The sequence below is a fragment of the Anguilla rostrata genome, chromosome 3 (assembly GCF_018555375.3).
Source record: "Anguilla rostrata isolate EN2019 chromosome 3, ASM1855537v3, whole genome shotgun sequence".
Taxonomy (NCBI): domain Eukaryota; kingdom Metazoa; phylum Chordata; class Actinopteri; order Anguilliformes; family Anguillidae; genus Anguilla; species Anguilla rostrata.
In genome coordinates, this window is record NC_057935.1 from 54595694 (window position 1) to 54618190 (window position 22497).

Consider the following 22497-nt stretch of genomic DNA (forward strand, 5'->3'; position numbering starts at 1 on the left):
TCTCCGTAACACACACACACACAAACACACACACGCGCATGCACTCATGCACACTCACTCACTCGCATACACACACATACACTCACACACTCAGACCACTGTGAGAGGCCCAGGCCCTGGGCCTCCAAGCACAGCTGGTACTGTCACACAGTGCCTGTGGGGGTGGGTCTCATGTGTGTCTCCTCCTGCTACAAGCACCCACAGCGTGGACCGTCAGCTGCATGGTGGACAGGGGGCAGTGTAGGACGAGCTGGGACAGGTGCCAGGAAGCACGGAGCCATGGGCACGTCAGTCAGCTGACTGGGATTTCCAAGATTTAGTGCTGCCGAGGATGCCAGAGGGAGAGCGGTCATGGTCTCCATTCCAGCATCCTTGTGCTCTTACAGCAGTCAGGGACACCGTCTGCAGGGTTCCCCAGTGATTGACTGTGTGTGTGTGTGTGTGTGTGTGTGTGTGTGTGTGTGTGTGCGTGTGCATGTGTGTGTGTGTGCATGTGTGACAGAAAGAGAGAGAGAGAGAGAGAGAGAGAGAGAGAGAGACACTGCCTGTGTTTGTGGCCCAAGGAGCTGGTTATGTGCAGTTCATAGGCCAGTGGAGACCCACTGTTCCTGTACATCTTCTGTGGTTCTCCAACACGCAGCTTTACTGGGTGAAATGTGAATGTATATATATATATATATATATATATATGTGTGTGTGTGTGTGTGTGTGTGTGTGTGTAACTATGCCACAAAAACCCCCTCTGTGACTAAGAAAAAGTTAAATCTTGTCTTAAAGAATACATATGTAATATGTAAATGTGTACTTTTTAAAACTGAGGTAAAAAAAAAACCTCAGAACTCCCTTGGCATAAAGAGGGGGCCCCACTGCTCCCTGCTTCCTCCCAGGCCTCATGCTTCAGTGAAGCTACAGCCGGACCCTGAGAGCAGTCGGACCTGTGTGTTGTGCCCATTCAGATCTGGCTGCTAGGTTACCATGCCAATTAGCATTGCTGCCACAGAGAAGGAATTGTGTCAAAGTTCTGGGAACAAATCAATTAAAGATGGGTAAAGGGGGGGAGGGGGGATTCCAGCAAGTGGGGGAGGGGCTCAGTCAAAACAGTTCCCTTTCCCATGATCCCCTGTGCCGGGCAGCCAACAACACAGCTCTAATTGGCCAAAGCCCTGCGTTTATGTATTTAGCTTGGACACTTGGACCACACAGATTCAAGGTGTGTCAGTACAGTTGTATTAAGCCACATTTGCCAGGATTTGACATGTGCTGGAAATCCAGATTCTGTTAAACACTGTTAAATAAATATGTAAGCACCCTGTACAAGTAGGGGGAAGCTATTAAAGGAATCCCCTGTTCAATTCAATTCATGTCAATGTCAGCTGCTGTCATGTAGAGATCCTGAGACTGGTACTGACATTATCAGAGGTGTGCAAACCCTTTCTGTTCTTTAAAGGAAGTTAACCAGATTAAAATGATATCCTGTGAAGCTGAAAATAAAACAGGGGCGCTGTGTCTGGCTATGTTTTAACGTGTCAGGATTTTATCAGTAGTATTTACTTGCTGGGAAGTTGCTCAGAGAAGGCACCTTGTGCAACTGCACAGTTACTGCACAGTTACCTGGCCTCAAGAGACATGTGAACAGGGATTCGAGGAAGAAAATGGGAAAAAAACTGTGCCAAAGTAAACTATTTTATGAACTAAATGCTTAGTCACAGTGTAGTCATTTTAGTGAGTCCTCAGATGAAAGGGTTTATGAACAGCTACCCCACACCTAACGTTCGGCAGGATATTGGCATTTGGGGGGGATTTGGGTGAGTGTCGACGCCGCAGATTGTGGGCTGCCCCCACGGAACATCTGATGCAATGATGAACCTGTTGCTGCTGAGACAGGCAGGGGTGGAACTGATTCATTCACGCGGATGTCTTCTAGTCATACTGAGCCTTGTGGTTTGAGTGCCATTCGAAAGGATGTTCGAGCAGTGGAAGAAGGCTGCACTTTCCAGATACGAAACCTGATGACCACATTCAGTGAGCAGAAAGGACAGACGCAGAGTCTGCAACATTTCATAAAAAGCCCTCCCCGTGGTCCTCCTCGGTCAAACGGCTCACAAAGAGCGGAGCGAAAACAAGTTGCGTCCAGAATGCAAATAGGCGGCTTTGAGTAAATCGGCTGCAGGAATTTTCATAAGCTCTCAGGGGGCAAAGACTAAACATGTGCAGAGCAGGGATCTGTCCACCGACCGACATCCCCTCATATATGGCCTGTGAGGGCGTAGAGGCTGTCGCTGTTTTTGTGGTGTTTCTTTTTCTGTTTAGAGCCAGACAAAGAGAGAGAGAGAGAGGAGAGAGAGAAAGAGAGAAGAGAGAGAAACTTCTTTCAGCATGGTTGTAGAACAAAGTGATTCATTAGATATCTGTTGCTTATTCATATCCTGTTCCCTGAAATTCTTCCCCTTCAGCTCCAAATAATTTTGCTACTCTATTGAATGGGGATATGTCTGTCAGCTCACAGTCAAATAGTTATCTGACATATTTTAGTCCACCAGTAACCACAATTTTAAAATTATAAGCAATTTTAAAACGATATTATGTTTTGATTAGTTTCTTGAAAATTCCAAATGATTGGCAGAAATATTTTCTAACATTTGCCTGCATCTAAAGAAAAAAATGTTTCGCATACAGTGTATATTTAACCCAGATGTGACATGTGTGTGTACTCATTCATTTAAGTGCAGTTTTAACATCTAAGTAAAAGGATATCTTCAATGTGCATGTACATTTGTTGGGTCCAGACCTGGGTCAAATATGTATTTGTTTTGATTCAAATCATTTTCTTTGCTCTATTGATTTTGCCTGGTGTAATTGAGCCTGCCAATATGATCAGAAGGCGGGGCTTGCACTTTTTGAGAGTATTTCATTGGTTCCAACACATCAGATCAGTAAAGCAGGACGGAGTGTAGCACAGTGGGTAAGGAACTAGACTTGTAACCGAAAGGTCGCAGGTTCGATTCCCGGGTAAGGACACTGCCGTTGTACCCTTGAGCAAGGTACTTAACCTGCATTGCTTCAGTATATATATCCAGCTGTATAAATGGATACAATGTAAAATGCTATGTAAAAAAGTTGTGTAAGTCGCTCTGGATAAGAGCGTCTGCTAAATGCCTGTAATGTAATGTAATGTAATGATATCTAGGCCTTGCTTTCCTCTGTCATCCTAGCAGCCCTAACTGACCACAGCACCCTTGTGATTTAACACACAGTGTAGTCTGTCTCCTTCCATTCCACACACAATCATGACACACTGGTGCCCACCCCCCCCCCAACCCCACCCACCCCACCAGTTCAATTATACAGAAAAGACAATAAGGGCATTGGAAGCTGGGAGTTCCCCTGATGTTCCAGCGTGATGGGGGGTGAGAGGTCATCTATAAAAAAAAAGCGCCGTCCCATCAGGGACACATTTGAGGGCGACGTGCCGAGCGTTTTGGGCCGAATCGTCCCCGTGTGTGCACACCGCATTGTGCTCAGACGGCAGTCTGCCCTTGAGCACGGCCCTCGGGCTGTTAGTGAATGACAGGAAAGGAGTGTGCCCAGCCCCAGTCCCACACTGCACAAAGGGGCCCGGAGCAGAGGCCGACAGGGTTTAAAAATAGGCCCCATGTCTCGCCAGGCTCAGGTATGGCACGGTCACGTCACCGGTTATTACTTTACACGCATCACGTGTACGTAAAGATCCACTTTTAGAAAGATCCTGCTATTACCAAAGTGTTTTAGGAAATGTAACATGGAAGGCCAAGCTTCCCTTTCCACTTTTCAGAAAACAGCAAAACAAATTTGATAAATGAATACCAAAGAAAATATTTTCTGAAAATATCTTGATGTCAACATTTTCTTTTTTTGTCCATCCTTCTTTCTCTCTCTATATTTCTCTCAGTCGAACTCCCTGTGACACACACACACACACTCTCTCTCTCTCTGTCTCTTGCCCTCCCTCTCTCCCTCCTCATGGCATGCTATTTCCAGCCCTGCTCATCTTGGCTGCTCATGCTGGACGCAGGACAGAGCCTTAATTAGCGGTGCTGTGGAGCAAACAGCAGTGTGCAGGAGCAGATGTATCAGGCAACTGTCCAGACAGCGCAGCTGACCAGCAGAACAGAGCTACAGCAGCTATAGCACAAGGACCAGAATACAACACACTGATATGACAAGCATACACCCAGCAACGTCCCAGAGTCTGATTTAGACCACACTGAGGGGGATGGGGATATCAGGATTATGCTAGGTTGGGGGGCAGCAGTGCTAATCAGGAATTTCTGATAGGCATGAAAGCTTTTGGACACATGAAATTGTGCGTGTGTGTGTGTCTGTGTAATTGTGTGCATATGTGTGTGTATGTGTGCATGCTGGAGGGGGCTCTGATACCTTGAGAAGGGACACACCTGCACAAGATTGAAAAAGGGTGAGTCCTGATTACACGTCTGCCAGTGCACAGAGCACTGGATAAAACATGTGCGGGAGCCTGATTAGTCCCAGAGACTGTGGGGCAAGTGCAGTAGTGTCAGGCCAGGCGGGAGAGAGAACAATAGGAGCAAGTGCAGTAAAGAGCACTGGCAGAGTGACTCTGCTAGAAAAAAAAAAAAAAAGAAATGGGGAGGGGCTGGAGAACAAAGACGGCTCTGGCCTCACGGTGTGGTGTGCTGCTCCAGTTCAGCTCCACAGCTGTGTGCGGCTGGCTAAAGTCTCCACGCACTCTCAGAGCACTTCCTGTGGGCTCCCTGACACATGGCCCCTGCAAACATCCTGTACAACCCCCAGCAACGGCAGCACAGTGTGTGTGTGTGTTTCGTGTGTGTGTGTATATGTGTGTGTATGTGTGTGTACATGTTTGTGTGTGTGTGTGTGTGTGTGTGTTTGTATGTGTGTGTGTGTGTGTGTGTGTGTGTGTGCATGTGTATGTGTGTGTGTGTGCATGTGTGTGTGTGTGTGTGTGTGTGTGTGTGTGTGTGTGTGTGTGTGTGCATGTGTATGTGTGTGTGTATGTGTTTGTCTGTGTGTATGTGTATGTGGGGTCTATGGGGGCTCTCTGGGGAATGAGAAACACAGTTCCCCACATTCAGATATTTTCTTTCCAGATTTGGACAGGAATAGGTTGCTCTAACCTGGAAATCCCACCTGATGGTTTTGGTCATTTTGGGGCTGACCCCTGTTCAGTTTCAAATTCCCAGTGGAAGGGGGAAATGCAGTAGGGAGACCCCTTAGGCCAAAGACTCCCTCTTTGGTAACATGCGCTTCCTCTCGCTCCAGCTCAGGGGAAGGATCCGGGAAGTGCTCTCAGTTTGTGGTGAGCTAACCACCGGACTCTGCGCTGCTAGGAGCCTCTGTCTGTCCCTCAGCCATCCCTCCAGAACACTGTACACATGGCCACTGACCTCTCAGTGTGTGCATCCAGCACTGCTCATTGCAAATGCTTCACAGAAACCACAGAGGTGAATGCACTATTTATTAGTTTAAGGAGTCTCCTCAATCCATTTGCCATGTTTCAAGCTTATTCAGAAGGTTTATTCAAACACTAGGCATGTTATTTACACAGCTGTTTTCACTGTCGGTTAACTTCTTTCCATTTTTTTTTTATCCAGGCCTTTTGAAGTCAAGCACCTTGCATAATGTGTTCTAGAGCACTGAACATTCTAAAAATATGGCCTATCCTTCCCAAGAACTGTTTTCCATTTCCTTACAACCTACCCCCGCCCTTAACATACAAGTCTTGAATTTCTTTGGGTGGGGAGTGTTTATGTGTGCTGTTGCAGCAGCTGTCATTTGTTATGCGTTGTTTATATTTCGAATCATCTCAAAGTAATTAATCCTTTGAAATGCTTCTGCTCGACATGCCACTGACAGAGGCAGACAGTGCTGTCTAGGGCTGGGCTGCCCCATTGTTTTTCTGTCCTTCTGGTTCTGAGCACCACACTCTCCTGATGCTCGTTTCCCCTTGCTGACCTCCACCCACCCCCCAACTCGCGTAAGCCAAGGAGGTCAAACGTCGCACTCCGAACTCCGCCTTGCTGCACGCAAAAATGTCCCTCGCCGCAGAAGGGGATGATGGGATGGGAGCTGGAGACCAGCTGTCTGAAGATGCGTTCACACTGGCACAGAAAGCACAAATTACTGGTTCCCAAAGCTCTGGGGTCTGGAATCTGCCCCACGGTCTCTCAGGAAGCCGGCAACTGCACCTGCACTGGCCAGCACTCCTGTAACAAGGACCACAGCAAAACTATGGCAGGACCTCTGCCAAACTAGAAGGTCAGGCAATAAAAGCCCTGCAAGGAATCCTCCATGGCTTTTGTCTAAAACACGTTGTCTGGAGACAAAAAATGTGTGGAACGCTTGGATCCCATTGAATGTGACCAGAGAGAGAGAGAGAGGATATTTGGGTCCAAAAAGCGAACCAGAGAAATGCATTAACATCTGTACTCAGTCAAAATTTAAAAAAAGTCTTTAGGGCCTCCACAAGCAGAGCCAATAAAACAACTACCCCATAAGTAATTTGGGGGGGGGGGGAGGCATTTTATAGCACAAGAGTTCAGAATCAGCAGAGGCAGGAGCTGTTAATTGGTGCCTTCATTTATGATTGTCTGACTAACAGACTGGGCAGCCAAAAAGGGCTGAGCTTGAGCCACTAGATTCTCAGACTGCCAGGCACACGAAGACACACATATACACATACACACATACACATGCAACCCCCATCACATACACCACATTGACCACTTCCACCAGCCCCTCAACGGCACACCAGCTCCTCCCACTCGCCTTTCCTTCGCAATCTCCGCCCCCACCCTCATCAGATTCCACTGGAACTCCTTTAACTACCATGCCACCACATATGCACCACCCAGAATACTCAGGAGCTCCTCATTTTACAGTAACTTCCTGGATTAACTTTCCATTAATAGATCATCAGTCTGACTGATATTTAGACTCGGTTTAAATTTCTTTTTGGACTAGGATTCCAAACACATAAACGTGCTAACATAAACACAAGCAGAAAACAAATGGTGGCAATTTGCATTAACATTATTATCTTGGGCAGTTTAGTGTAAGTACATGAAGAATGGCAATAAACATTATCACATGAGCGGTGTGTCCATGTGAATTTAATCCCCTGTTTATTTCACAGTGTTCTCTTAAATGTTAAATCTCTAAAATTTCTAGGTGGAAACAAAAGAGTCCCCATGAGTTGCATGAGAGGGTACATCAGGGCTAATAACATTCAAAGAAAGCAACTTTTAGCTTTGAAAATACTTTTTTACAAGTAGTGAATGCCCAAACATTTCTAAATGGATAACATGAATCATTCATATTGAATATAATTTTAAAGTTTAAAACACATGATTGGTTTAGCGATAATGTAATTTATTTTGCCAATTTGGATAACAGACCTTAGTGCCAAGAACAAGAGACTTCAGGCCAAAAGACCCATCAGATCACAAACCATATCAAACCACCATGAAAATACAGGAAAACCAAAGTTAACTTAATTTCAAGGGTTGTACAACAGAACTCTTGGTTTTAAAAGGCTGGCTTCAATCCCTTACTACAGACAAAGAGCCCCCCTCATCCCTGAGCAAATTGTTCTCCTCCATTGAGTTTATCTCTTTTGTGGAAATGGATAGGAATCCCCAGGTTTAAGAGGGAAAGGAGGGTAGTTATGTTCTACAGCCTGACCCATAAAATATTCCAGAGGTTAAGTTACAGTGTTTATCAGCACCCAGTTAACTTTTCCCAGAATGCAATGCAAGAGCCTGTGATCTCCCCCATCTTAACCCTCAGCTGAAAACATTAATCTGCCTTGTAGCGAACAGCACAAAAGCCTTGCCTCTGAGAAAGATCAATAAACAAATGTCTAACTCTCCCTTCTCTGCACACTGATTTCAATCTCTGGCCATCCCAGTCTACTTGTTTACTTCTTTAGGCTCTTTGTATGATATATTCTGATGTAATAGCCTAATGGGTGTGCATTAGAAGTCATTGAACTGTAAGTAAGCCTGCAAGTTTTAGCTGACATTAAATGATAATTGCACATTGCATTCTCCAAAATGGCACGGCATTTTTGCAAAGGGAAGTGCAACGGGTCTGGAAAGTGATATGGCTAAATAGCATAAAACATTTAATTGTGATGGACACTGGACAAATATGCAATGTTAAGTATGTGTCAAAATACATCCTGTTTATGTGGGAGGCATTTATTGTTTACAGATTGTTATGACCAAAAGATTTAAACAATGCAGGTGTCCCCCAGGGTTTGGTCCTTGGTCCTCTTCTCTTTTTTTGTACTAAATTTCAGTCTTCATCTCCCATAGCCTGTCTTATCACAGCTATGTTGATGGCACTCAACCTTTTCTCTCCTTCCCCGCACGGACCCCCCAAGACATCTCAAACTTGAAGACAAACCATCGTGGAAAGAACAACTTGGCTAAGAATGAAATCCTGTACGCCCCAGCTAGGTCCCGTGCCTGACCATTCACTCACCCTGAAAGTCACCATAGTTTTGCACTCATCCTCTGCTAGGAATCTTCAAGTTGAACTGAACAATAAATTGGCCCTTTCTGAGAAGATCATGGCGGTATGTTGGGTATGCAGATTCTTCCTGTACGACACGAGGAGAATCCTCAGCACCCACTTAACCCAGCTCTTAGTCCAGTAGCGGGGTCATTTCCCATCTGGACTACAGGACTCCCTCCACACTGGCTTCCTGCCTTCCTCTTTGCTAGTCTGCCTGCTTCAGACCTCTTCAGTTCATCACCAATGCTTCTGCAGGCCTGATCTACAGTCTACTCTCACTGCCCTTCTCATCTCCTTCCACTGGCTACTGACATCTGCTCACAGAAGACCCACCTCTTCGTGGCACCCCCAACCCCATTTAGCAAACCTCTGTCTTTTTTAGGTTTGATGTGTAGTGGTATTCTGTTTATAATATTAATTGTTGGTTTTTCTGGTTCACTTTACACTTAAATTACAAACTTGACTTTTGTGCTTTCTTGGTGATATCACACTTTTCTTCACTCTTGTAAGTTGAGACGTATGACCTTCAACACCCCCTCTTTTTAACAGTTAGTCACTTGCATGGTTTCCTTGCAAGGGACTAACCATTAAAATGAGAATGATAACGAAACCATAGATTTGCACTGCAGACTTCAGAGAAGTAAGCAAAATAAAATTTCACAGAACATAAACTTCCTTCTTTCTAGAATCCTACATGAGGCTATACAATAGTTACAGGACCTACTGTAGCTAATCAGAGGAATTCTACACCTCGGAGACGTGACTATTTGTTACGTTCACATGGCATCCACACAAATCTGATCAAAGACACATTCCAGGCGGGTGCAGGCGGATTTGGCGGCTGGTGTGACATTACGTGAGTGTACCATTTGCCCTAGAGGGGTCAAAGCAAGGCCTCTGTCTCCTCCCCTGCCCCCACCCCCCCCTCCCCCAGGACCAGGGGTACACTCTGCTGTGGGGACTGTGCTGCTGAGCTGAGGCACGTTTGGACCAGCGCCAGTGGCTAGGCCCAGTGGGAGCACCCTCCTGCTTTATTTAGCTCGGCGTAATAAAGCCACCTCAATTACGGAGATAAACAGAGGAAACCCTGACTCTCTCTTATCGGGCTGTTCACAATCAGCTGTCTTGACTCTGCAGATACCAGTGCATTCATTACCTACAATAAAAACTTAATCACCCGCCCCTGTCCCTGACCACCCTTCCATATGAGTGGGACGACAGACACAAGTGCATTCGTTACCGACACTAAACCGTAACACCATGCTCTGTTTGCCAACAGTTTCCTCATATGATGCACCTTGGCAGATGACTAATGCTATTTCACATTACTTAGTATATTTTCATAGAAAACGCCCCCATCCATGGAGGCTAACAGCTCACTAGTATACCTCTGGTGCACTCTGTATGCAAGACTGAATATGTACAGTAGTCTTTGTAAATTGAACGAAACTAGACAACTGATGAAAAGCACAATGTGGAGGCAAACTGCCTACAAAAGCAAGCCAGCAAGCCTCTCATCAACCCCAAATTTATTCTCCACACCTCTACCACTGGCCATATAACTACATATTTATATTTAGTTATGCTCTCTCGTATAAAACGGAAGGAAATGACAATGTTGAACATATATTTAAAAAAATAATAACTCTGCCACAAAAACAAAAATTCTTGTCATCATGAAAAAAGTACGTAAATCCAAGCAACTTGCTTGCATGCTCTCATGGAGCTTTCTCTACAAAATGCTTCAACTTTGAATTTTTGTTCAATAAATTTAACATGTAGCATACCGAACATAATATAATCTATTAATCCACTGCACATACACATTTCAAAATGTACATATTCAAAACCAGTGTTAGGCGGATTACATACAAAATGTTATCCAGTGCTCTCTACAAATTAGATGACAAAAAATGTAATCAGTAATATAATCTGTTGGATTATTCAAATGGTCTAATCTAATCTGATTCCTTTTAGACTATCTCTGTACATACTCACTTCCTGTTTATCCTCCAGTGTAAGAGTGCAAGTGGTGTGTGTGTGTGTGTGTGTGTGTGTGTGTGTGTGCTTGCGTATATTGCACATTAAAGTAATCAGAAATGTAATCATGTAATCTTTAAAAACTGTAATTAGATTATGAATATTTGAAAAAGTATAAGTATCCTGGGATGATTAAAGTTACTTCATTTTAGTAATCTGATTACAAAATCCAGATTATATGTAATCCATTACTATTATCACTGTTCAGACCACATTCACACACACTTGCGTACACTTGCACACACACACACACACACACACACACACACACACACACGTGCACACAAGTACAAACACACACACCAGTGCGCCTCATGACTGAAAATCGAGTGCACGTCTGCCACATGAAAGTAACTCGCCCTCTCCCTGCCAATAGCACGAGGCCTGCATGCAGGTGCGGGCACTCAGGGTACAGGGCGGGGTCTGTTAGAGGGGTGCCCCTGTCAGAGTGGCAGAGACAGGGCCGGGGGAGTCTGTCCGACAGGAACGACGGAGGGCTTTGTTTTCAGAGCGGGCTGGAGGTGTGGGGAGAGCAGGATGTCCTGTCCTCTCTGGCGCTATTGTGCGCTGCTCTGCCCGGCTGGGACCTCCGTCCAAGGACAACATCCCCTCTGTCACCACGGCCCCCCGCAGACCCGCACCGGCCCACGTATAATGGGATCGTCTCCAAAAACACTCAAGAGGAGAGGCTATATATAGGAAACTTTGAAACCCTGTGGATTTGCAAGGTTGTAATAATAGTATTACATGACAAAGTATCAGACTGATAAAGGACCCAGGCAGGAGAATTAATAAAATGTGACCGTGTCCAGTCAGATTTGATAAATCGAGGCAACGTTGTATAACTATATTATTTAAGGATGCACTAAAAATACTCAATTTAAAAACATACCCTGGGTGTTATTGGGTTTATTTTCTCCATGTAACCCAACCACCACCTCTTTTTCATCTTAGCTTTTTTTGCAATATAGAATTAGACTCATTCTCTGTCTGATTCTCACATTATATATATATCCTTTATTTGACCAGGTAAAAGTCTCGTTGAAATTAAAATCTCTTTTTTAAGAGTGACCTGGCCAAGAGAGCAGCATAAAAATTGTTACAACAATAACACAATAATACAAACAGACAAATACAACTGTCATACAATACAAATAAGTGAACACAATATCCAGTTAAAATGCAATACAAGTTCATTTTATATAATGAATTCCAGACTAAAATCAGATACTAGGTTCACATCTTAATGGAGTAACTATTTAATTTCCTTTGTATTTTGCAAAGTGAAATTTATTTATTTATTTATTTTGTATTTGCATTGTATGTCCACGGAGCACCACAAATTGATTAAATAAAGAATACATACTCCATCAGAGACGCATTGTGAGCACCAGGTCTGGTTGGTTTGACAGCACCCCCTTCCTTATTTAACCACGGACGATGACACCAACCCCCTTCCTCCCCCAACCTTCCCGACAGGCTTCCATTCAGGCTCAATCTCTCCTCGCCCCCTCCTCTCCAGCAAAGACCGAGGTGCTATTGTTTCGTTTCCTGTGCCAGTGGAAACCGTTAATGTAGCTTTGCGTAAAGTCAGATGCATCGGGGCCGCATAAACACACATGCTTACACGCACTCAAACACACACACGCATGCAGACACAATGTAACGAAACAATGTTGCGCTTTATAATAGCTTACTCCTTCCTGCGCAAAAGCTGAAACCTTGTCAAGCCAAGCGAGTTGGAAATACATGCGCTTGCATGCTGGCACAGGCAATGCTGGATTACTTGTTTATTTTTTCAGTTTCACATTTGCGGTTATTTTCCGAAAAGACTGAGCATTTTCGAAAGGTTGACCCACCTGTCAGGAAAAGGAGACTACGTTTTTCGCCTCATTTTTAAGTTTCGCTGGTTTTACTGTTCGCAGAACAGCAGACTATGGAACTCGTGTTAAACTGACAGGTTCGCGGCGCCGACGAGGGTGAGTACTTACCATCCCATACAACGCTTAACGAATATTTAGGACTGGCAGATGTTAATTGGCTACAAAATTAAGATTGTATTTGTTTTAAATATTAGCGTGTATGTACTTAGGTACTACTTGTACATCTGTCATATTTCAACGACAAGCTAATTGACAGAGTGGCCTGTAACTTAGCGTGTTGTTTTGAATGTGAGAATGATGAATCGTTGTCAAAAGTTTATTCACTGGAACATCAAACGAAACAAAACTTCTCCAATGTTAGAAATATCAATATAGAGAGAAACCACAAAATTAGTCTTGGATGAACTATAGTTTATCTCAGTTTTGTGGTAAATCACAACAAATGCAAACCACTGAAATGAACCAGTTCAGTTGCTGTGTGAACGGGCTGTACTGTGTGAACGATGGATGTTTATGGCTATGTCACTGGTCCTTCTGTATGTAATTATGTATAACTGCAGTGGCTTTTCAGATTAAATAATGAATCACGTAAAACTGATATAAAAATTGAAGTAAAATTTTTGGATGGAGCAATCAATGTTTTTTTGTAGTAAATAAGTTCATTCTACTCATTGCAGCTGTTTTGATTAGCGGAAGTGTCCCTGTTTGAATGAAATAACTAAAATTGAGTCCGATAATTTCCCTCATAAGGGGAATATAGTGATAATTTCAGGCGCCTGGTGTGACCGCGCCATAGTTTCCAGCTGTGGCCCCAGTACCAGCTCAGTGTTTCTGTCATGTGCTGGAAGCAGTGGCATTTAAGATGAGTGTGTATGCGAAAATGAGTCAAGGAACCAAAGAAAAAACCACGACCTAACAGAAAATAATAACAAAACAACCACAGCATGAAGTCTCTGAGGCTGTTTTAAAGCTGCTGCAGTTTAGTGTGAGGCTTTTACTAGACACACCACCCTTGACAGACATCCACGAAGCCCCAGCACAGAAGTGAAACCCTTGTAGATTTCTGCGAGAAAGCATTTTGTTCAGTGTCCAACATTGACAAACATAGTCAAATTCTTATCCACAGTGACCAGATAATAACTTGTTCTCCTAAGACCTGGTAATTCAGTCTCTGGTCTTCATCTCAAGTGCCAAGTATTATATGATGCTGAAACCTATGCTACAAGGGACGTTATAAATAAATAAATAAATAACATTTTAGAAAATATTTTCTCTGCAACATGTTTTTCTCACCCAAGACACTTGTATTAAAATACCTGAAATTTTTTTCCGCCGGGTGTCAGGAGGACTTATCATGTTTGAGTAAATGTGGTGGAGTGCAGACGCTCTCCAGGGTTAGCGTTGGCCGTGTGTTATTTACTGTTTTGCACTTCCTTTTTACAGTAGTTAAGAGGGCAAGCCGAGCTGTTTCCACGGTTATAACACAATTAACAAAGAGGGCTGTGATCCGGAGTAAGTCTTAACAGGCAGAGAGGGGGAGAGAGGCTGCCTGTGGGCGCCTCAGTTAAACTGCAGCGGTTTAACTGTTAACTCTTTACCACGAGCAAGTGCTGCTTAACCTGGATTTACTCCAAATACCACTACTGCCATACTGTACTGTGAAAAACAATCAGCTACTTTTTACAACTTTTTACGGTCTGTCTGAAAACTATGGTAACAGAAATGCCTTGTTGCAAAATGGCTGCCCTGGCCTCCTTTGGATTTTTTAAATGCCTGATTTGCACAAGGCACAGCTAGATTAGCACTTCTCACCTAGCTTCCTTTACAAAAAATATCATTATCAAATCATCAATTTGCCTTTTCATGTATGAAAACCACAATTCTGCATGTGAATTTATCATTTTCACATGTTAATTAAAATATTCATATGGGATAAGATGATGTCACATGCGAACTGGACAATTTCACATATGATTGGCTTTTTTCACGTGTGAATTATAATTTCCATATGTGAAAACAAAATAGGTCACATTGAGACATTTGCATCCTCATATTTTCATACGTCACATGAGTTTTTAAAATGTGGACTAAAATGTTCACGTGAAAGCAAAGCAAATGACTTGAAATGGCGCAGGTTACATTTTTCTGCTTCCGTCTTGTAAGTGGGATTATTTTTTATAGCTCGCATTTGTGTACTCTTCACATGATGGATGCTCACATATGGTTTTTGAATACATGCGATTTTTTCCGTGAGGGTTGAGGCTCACAAACTCCCAGTCTGAGGGTGGAGAGCCGGAAGCAGTGTTCCGGGGCTCAGGCGGCTGTTGCTCTCGATTCTGGACCGCCGTTGGCCGCCATCGCGCGAAGGTGGCCGAATTAAAGCGTTTCATGATGAGCTCAACCCAACTGGGCAGCAGGAGACTCCGGTGAAATAAATGAAAGGAGTTGTGTGGCAGGCTGTGTCAGGGCTGGACTGTGCGAGAAGAATGGCCGGCCTGTGAAGTACAGGCAGTACAGTCGCTGTATTGTGAGCGGGCGGCGCGGGAGCATGCGCTACAGTGAGGGCTTTGTGGAAGGCGTGTGAAAGCCCAGTAAAGATGTCAGTGCGCGGCCCCAGCTCCCAGTGCATGATGGACTGCGGTGGAAGAGAGTTGGACCAGCACTTAAGACAGACAGTAGTGGGGGGGGGGGGCAGGTTATAAAGAGGGGATTTTCCTCTGTCAAACGAGGGGGAAGAGCTACAGACCAGGGGAGCAGAAACAGCACAGGGCGACAGGGAGGTATTGGGGAACACAAGGGACCATCTAGGACCCCGGTCCGCCATGTTGGCTGAATTTGGAGCGTCTGTACTTTGCCGTCTCCTGTAGTGCGAAATGAGACCACCCCCTTACGCTGTGTATGATACCTGAGACTGTGTTTCTCCATGAGGGAATTGGGGAGGGGTGTGGTGGGGAGGGGATATGGGGGTCATGTGCTGATGTGCTGGTAATGGAGGCGAGTCAGGACAGGACAGTGAGTTCCTATGATTGTGCTGCTGCCAAACTCACAGCCGACTGCTCTCTGGCCCAGTGGCTCCATGGGGCTGCCTCATGCCATTAGCCCTTTTCAGTTATTCATGTCCATTAACATCCACGGACAGTTTTTTATTGCTAACGTTTATGCACACACACGCACACACACACACACGCACACACACGCACACACACACACATACAGCCCTCGGTCTCTCTCACACCCTACAGGTCGGAGTAAAGGTTAGATCTGTCTCTGAAAGCGATACAGCTGTTTCGTTTAAAGACGAGTGCCCCTGGAGCACCGCTGTTATTTCTCTCGCAGGGAAAGCAGGAATGGATTAGCCTGAGTCATCTGATCTGGGAGAGGCTGTGCGACTTCAAATAATCCCTCCAGCCCTGCGGGATGGGAGCGCAAGACCTCAGACGAGCCTGGTGGCTCCCTCCACGCCCCCCACCCCCCCATCCCCACCACCACCCCCCTGCCCCATTCCATGCATCTGGACCAACCTATTCACACAGCAGCTCTTTCCTATATGACCCATTAGGTCCTCCTTAATGGCTTAATGCACCCTGATCAGAAACGCATGGTGGCCTTTTCTTCTCCTGCGAGAGGGTACTTTTCGAATGCAGAAATCTAATTGTAGTCCATTTAGCGCACTCCTCCTGCATGTTCTTAGTACACAAGAACAGGAGTAGTGAAGTTTCGTTCCTGCATTTCTACCACACACCACAAATTACCTGTAATCATAGGTTGCCATAGCCTGGAGAGGCCCTGGGTTTCAGATGAAAGGTGTAGAACTGCATGTACTGTTACTGAGAACATGAGATTATTCTGTGACCTCCTGTGCTGTCAGGTTCTCCAGCACTCCCTTCATCCCCTGAACGAAGATGGATGTCAGACATGTTTTCCAGGCAGGGGTACAAGCAGCAGGCTGTCTCTCTCTTTCTCACTCTCTGTCTCACTCTCTAACTTATGGACACACAGTGTTTCAGAAGCTCTATGAGTAAAATATTATCAGTGGTGCGTTTATGTTTGTGTGTGTGAATGTCTTGAGTGCGTGTGGGTGCACACATTCAGTGACTGTGTTAGACTCAGCAGAGGGCTTCACACCTTTGGTGCTTTCACCACCTCATTATGATGTAGCCAGTCACACCCTTCCCTCCTGCACGAACAAATGTGCGCATACGCACAGACACACACGCACACTTACTCAGACACAAACAAATGCACACGCGCGCGCAAACACACATGCACACACCACAGACGCACACTCACATGTGCGTGCAAACACACTTATACACACACACACACATAAACACACGCACACACACACACACACACACACAGTGCAACCATAAATGTGGCAGCGGTGCACCCGCCAGACTTCCATCCTCCATCAACAGGAGTTTTGTCCAAAGTGCTGACCACAGCTACACAGCGTCTCCTTCACTGCCTCTGTTTCCAGGGAAAGGGAGTATGGGATAGCATGCTGACAGGCCACTTTTGTGGCTGGACAGGGATGGTATAGTGCATGGGACCTCTGGGTTTAGGGCAGGTCTAAGGGCTCTTTGGTGAGGTGGAAAGGGAGCACACGCAGCTGCTGCCTCCTTTGATGTGGTAGAGGCAGCGACAGGTGAAATTCAGCAAGGCCTGTGCCCTTGCCGGGGCCTCCTGGAACATGCTAATCCCAGCCTTTTCTTCTCCCCCTCCGCAGGAAACAGAAGCTGTCGCTGCTCTCGCGGGGCAGGCAGCACTGTGTTTGGTCTGCTGGGAAGCACGGGGGTCAGCGCCACTTCGGCCTGCGAGCCCACGATGGGCAGGAAGGAGCACGTCTGGGAGCTCCGCTGCTGAGGGGAGGGATTTTCAGAGAGAGCCTCGGCCTGTCCGTCCACCCCTCCCCCTCCCCTGTCCCGCCGCCGTACCTCGAGCCTCCGCCTCAGCGCCGCCGCCATGGCGAGCCTGGCGCTCAACGAGAGCGGCATGGAGGACTGCGGCATCGACGACTCCTTCAAGTACAACCTGTACGGCGTGGTGTACAGCGTGGTCTTCGTGCTGGGGCTGATCACCAACTGCGCCGCCCTCTTCGTCTTCTGCTTCCGCATGAAGATGCGCAACGAGACCACGCTCTTCATGACCAACCTCGCCCTGTCGGACCTGGTCTTCGTCTTCACCTTGCCCTTCAAGATCTTTTACAACGTCAACCGTCACTGGCCCTTCGGCGACGGGCTGTGCAAGGTTTCGGGCACGGCCTTCATCACCAACATCTACGGCAGCATGCTCTTCCTCACCTGCATCAGCGTGGACCGCTTCCTGGCCATCGTCTACCCGTTCCGCTCGCGCTCCATCCGTACCCGCCGCAACGCCGGGATCGTGTGTGCCGCCGTCTGGCTCCTCATCTTGGGCGGGGGCATCTCCGTCACGTTCTTCTCCACCACCAACCAGGCCAACTCCAGCACCACCTGCTTCGAGGGCTTCTCCAAGAAGACCTGGAAGACCTACCTGTCCAAGATCACCATCTTCATCGAGGTGGTGGGTTTCCTCATCCCTCTCCTGCTCAACCTGGGCTGCTCGTCCATGGTGCTGCGAACACTGCGCAAGCCCGCCACGCTCTGCCAGATCGGCACCAACAAGGAGCGCGTGCTGCGCATGATTGTGGTACACGTGGCCATCTTTGTGGTGTGCTTCGTGCCCTATAACTCCATCCTCTTCCTCTACGCCATGGTGCGCTCACAGGCCCTGGCCAACTGTGGGCTGGAGCGCTTCGCTCGCACCCTGTACCCCATCACGCTCTGCGTGGCCACGCTCAACTGCTGCTTCGACCCCGTCGTCTACTACTTCACCTCCGAGTCCTTCCAGAAGTCTCTGACCACGGGCAAGACCCAGTTCAAGCAGGAGAACACCCTGCGTAGTGAGGTCCCCCTCTCCAGCAAGGAGACCAATGACACTGAGTCCTCGGAGGCCCACAGGCAGACCAGCAATGGCAAGGACCTGGTGTCTGAGACGCATTTCTGAATAGGGGAGGGAGGGAAGCATCTGGGTTAAACAGATGTTACCAGTTGGCTGGCTTTTCTCCTCATTGCCTTTGAAGCCGTGGTCGTTAGTTTCCGAAACCAGAAGTATCAAAGCAGTGGGTGTCTTGAAGTGCAGCTCTTTGGAGAACCAGGCTGTGGAGGAAGGAGTTTTATCAGTGTTATCAGAATGTTAAGTGCTATAGATGTACTACTGTGTTTTTTCTCTTTTTCTGATGTTAGCCAGTCAAGTGTTTAGGGCCTCTTGGTCCTGTTCTGTTTAAGAGATTTTTTTTTTCTTTGTGAAAATTTAATGATCATAAAATAGCTGACAGAGCCAGTCTTAAATTTACTCTGATGCAATGCCGAGGATGTTACAGTGTTAAAGAACAACAATAAAAATAAAACAATCTGGTCAAAGGTGAATGAAAATTTGTTTAATCGTAGATATGGGCTGCCACCATATCCTTCAGATCCAAGAACACCCAATGGCCATTGTGATATTTGCCATATTCTGTTTATAATTTTACTGTTGCTGTCCTGCCTTGAAAAAAGGTGGTTGTGAGTGATGGTGATGGTGAGCGGTTTGTTTATTCTCTAGAGTCATCTCTCCTCAGAGGTGGCATCAAAGTGTTGTCGTGAGCACTGTGACTTGATAAAATACGACTAAATTCATTATGTTGGTCTACAAGGATCTGCGTTCCCTAAGCATGTTATTGAACAGTTATTCTGTTCGAGAGAAAAAATAGGATTTTCATTTAAACAAATCTTTCAGCGAAATTCCTCCGTTTAAATAGTCTGTTTACACAATCTTAATCTCTTTATCCCCCTAACTGAACTCACACAGACACGTACACACACACACACACACAAACACACGTACACATACACATACACACTTGCACACTGGATTGTGGATTTGTTTCTCTTTTAATTATGTGATCTTTTTGTATCGTATTCTAATAAATTGTATTATATTGTTCATATGAAAAGACACTGTGTACAGAGGCGGCTGTGTTCAGATGCGGAATAGATCATTGTTCCGGAGTAGAACTGTCAGAAGAGACCACAGTTGTAGTAAACAAGCGTCTGCTGTTAACAAAAGAGCACTTTTCAATGTGGAATTCTATGTCTATGTGAATGTCTGTCTTGTAGACCTGGAATGAGAGCTATTAAAAAAGCAAAAAGAAGGAAAAAATCTGAAAAAAACAAATGTTTCATTTGAAGGCTTTAGCTCTGGGTCTCTCACTGCGCCCACCCCCTACGCCTGTGAGTGTGTCTCGTTTGAAATGCCTCACTGTGAAATCAGGGAAAGGGTTACAGAGTTAACTGTAGTTTACCAGTGCTGCTCATGTGGATAATTATTTTAGCTCTGATTGTAGCTTTCTAAATGACTCACAGAAACCTCGCTGAGTGGACCTGTGAAAGAATTACGTTACAGCTGGACACTACACCTAGTGACAGCCTGTTTTTCCCCCACATACAAAATGGAGCACCGTTGTGGGAATCAGTCATCAGTCCTGTATTCTGCACAGCAGTGATAATTAAGTCCTGAAGTCCTAAAGTCCTGTGTGTGTGTGCAAGTGTGTGTGTGTGTGTGTGTGTGTGTCTGCATGTGTACTTCTGTGTGTCTAATGTGTGCTAGTGCATGAGTATGCTTGTGTGATGGGCTTAGTTCCATGGTGGGCATGGCATGTTCTTCAGAGGTGGGATCATAGCCTTTAAAGAATCCTAGTCCGTTGGCGTGCTTTGTTCCCACTCACGTCAATGCCTGAGGCCTACCACTGCATCCAGCTCGCCCACCACGGCATTAATACAGTGGCATGGGGCTGGGCGGAAAGTCAACGGAATGGCCTGGCATTTGACCTCAGAATCGACTGCTGTATGTCCCTTCCCCTGCAGAGCTGGCGCGACGTGCAGGGCTGCACAATGCGGTGCCAGGCTGCTGAACTGAGCGTGCTTCGAATGCGGGAGCGCGGCTCTTATGCAAACCAGGCAAGAGAAAAAAAAAAAAAAGAAATCTCGTTGTTTCGGAGAAGCCCCCGCGGTGTTCCCCTGGCCGAGCGCTCGTTACGGCGACTGCGGTGGAGCATTGTCCTGCACTGAAAGAGGGGTCTTCAGCCTAATCACCGGCGGGTCCCGAGCGCTGCCTTAATGCTCCCAGATATGTTGTTATGGACTTTTTTTTCTGGCACGTAAGGTTCATTAGATTAGCTGGTGGATTTCAAATGAGTCCCTTTTAAGTTGCTTGTGCTCCAGAAATGGGGGGGTTAAGTGCGGAGGGCTGGCGGTCAAACACGACGGCTCCACACGGGCAGCCTAACGCAAAGCAGATGAGTCTGCCGGGGGAGGAGTGGGACGGCCTTTTAACTTAAGAGCCCCTCACCTCCGCCCCCACCCCCACCCTAGTCTGTATCTGCCACTTGCCAAGGAAGGTGAAAGGGGGAGGACTTTGTTTTTACCGTTTAACATTTTTGTTTTTCAAACTTTTTAATCGTGTGTTTCCTCATTAGTGAAAACAAATGAGCTGAACTGTGGTTTAGCTGCTGTGTTAACGCTAAAATGAGCAGAATGCGTTAGCGGCTTTATGTGATATGGCGGCAGTCCTGCTGCTCAGGCCAGGTTTCAAACGAGTGTAATGGGACCAGCCTTCAAAGTGACCGGGTAAACTGCTGTATGGGACACTGTAATATTGTACACGGGATAGGCCGATGCTGGGAGAGTAATGGGGGGCTGGATTTGGGGGGCAGCACACTCCAGCTGCTGTGTGGGTGACCGATGGCGGGGCCTCTGGTTTATCTTGTAACCCAATATCAGCCACCATTTCTTTCCTCACGGGTAGTGTGTTTGAGTGGCACTGGCATCTGCCTGCCAAGCCGGCACAGTTCCCCCGAGTCTGGAGGGAGAAAGGGGCTGTGGAGACAAGAGTGGTCCGGTGGGGGTGGGCGGATGGGAAAAGGGAGGAAGGGGGTTCTAGTAGTGATGGGGTGAGTGACGCTTCACAGATTCCATTGTAAGTAGAGCTAATGGCTTCTGTCAGTGGCAAATTTGTATGTCAGTATGAATAGTGAAACACAATGTTTGGTGGGCAGTACACGTAACACATGCAATGCCTCCATCCATTTGTAGAGTTCATGAAGCCTCACTGTCCCATCACTAGAGTTTGGGAAGAGGGGATGTTATGGCCACTTGGGGACTGGACAGGGCATCAAGGCCAGCAGAAGGAGAGTTCACTGTGGTAAAGGATTTTTCTGTTGGACATGCAAGAAAAAGAAGAACTGAGGGGGAATACTGAGGCAGACACACAGGACGTACGGGAACGTGACTTTTGAACACAATGCTGACCTTTGACCTTCCCAGGCCTAGCCTGAGGGTGGTCAGAGTCGGGGGTGGATGAGTGAGTTGGGTGAGTGGGGCGTACGAAGATATGCAGGGTAAATATGGCTCTGACCCACAGCTGCTATTAGTAATACGACAGCAAGCCCCACATTCACACAACTTCAGGATGTCATCTTTATTATCATTAAAATTCCTCCATCTGTGATTTCCTGCCTTTTTTTGTGTTTGTATGTGTGCGTTTGCGTGCTTGTGCGTGTGTGTGTGTGTGTGTGCGTGTTGGTGTATACAGGGGTGATGGCCAGCAAAGTTTAGTATAGTTGAAGCTGGAATATTCATTATCTATCTGTTCGTTTAATACGCTTGTCAGAAACCGTGGTTTATCCATGTGTTGACATCAGGGAAAACCAAGGGTTTTAAATCAGTCCTCCTGAAACATCTCAAGAGTTATTTCCTGTTTACTGCTACTCTGGCCATGCTGTAAATGCATGTAAATCATGCTCCTCAAGGAGTTTGCTGGATATTTTGCAGTCTCACCAGAGACACCTTGTAAAGAATGTGTACATATTTATAAAAAAAACAAAAAACTTGAAAATGAGTTTTATCTCAGAAACTTCAGAGTTGTTCTACAGAGACTTCTTTAGAAGGGAAATGCTCGG

General features: G+C 46.1%; 1 protein-coding gene across 1 annotated transcript; it reads left to right on the forward strand.

Annotated features, from left to right (window-relative positions):
• The first annotated feature begins 12056 nt into the window (after nt 1-12056).
• lpar4 (lysophosphatidic acid receptor 4) lies at nt 12057-22046 on the forward strand. Its single transcript, XM_064328331.1, has 2 exons — nt 12057-12575; nt 17209-22046. Exon 2 carries the CDS (start codon nt 17445-17447, stop codon nt 18504-18506), a length of 1062 nt encoding a protein of 353 aa, XP_064184401.1. The 5' UTR covers nt 12057-12575; nt 17209-17444; the 3' UTR covers nt 18507-22046.
• The last annotated feature ends 451 nt before the right edge of the window (nt 22047-22497 follow it).

Coding starts and splice junctions, on each gene's coding strand:
- lpar4 (XM_064328331.1), top strand. CDS start 17,445: ATGGCGAGCCTGGCGCTCAACGAGAGCGGCATGGAGGACTGCGGCATC.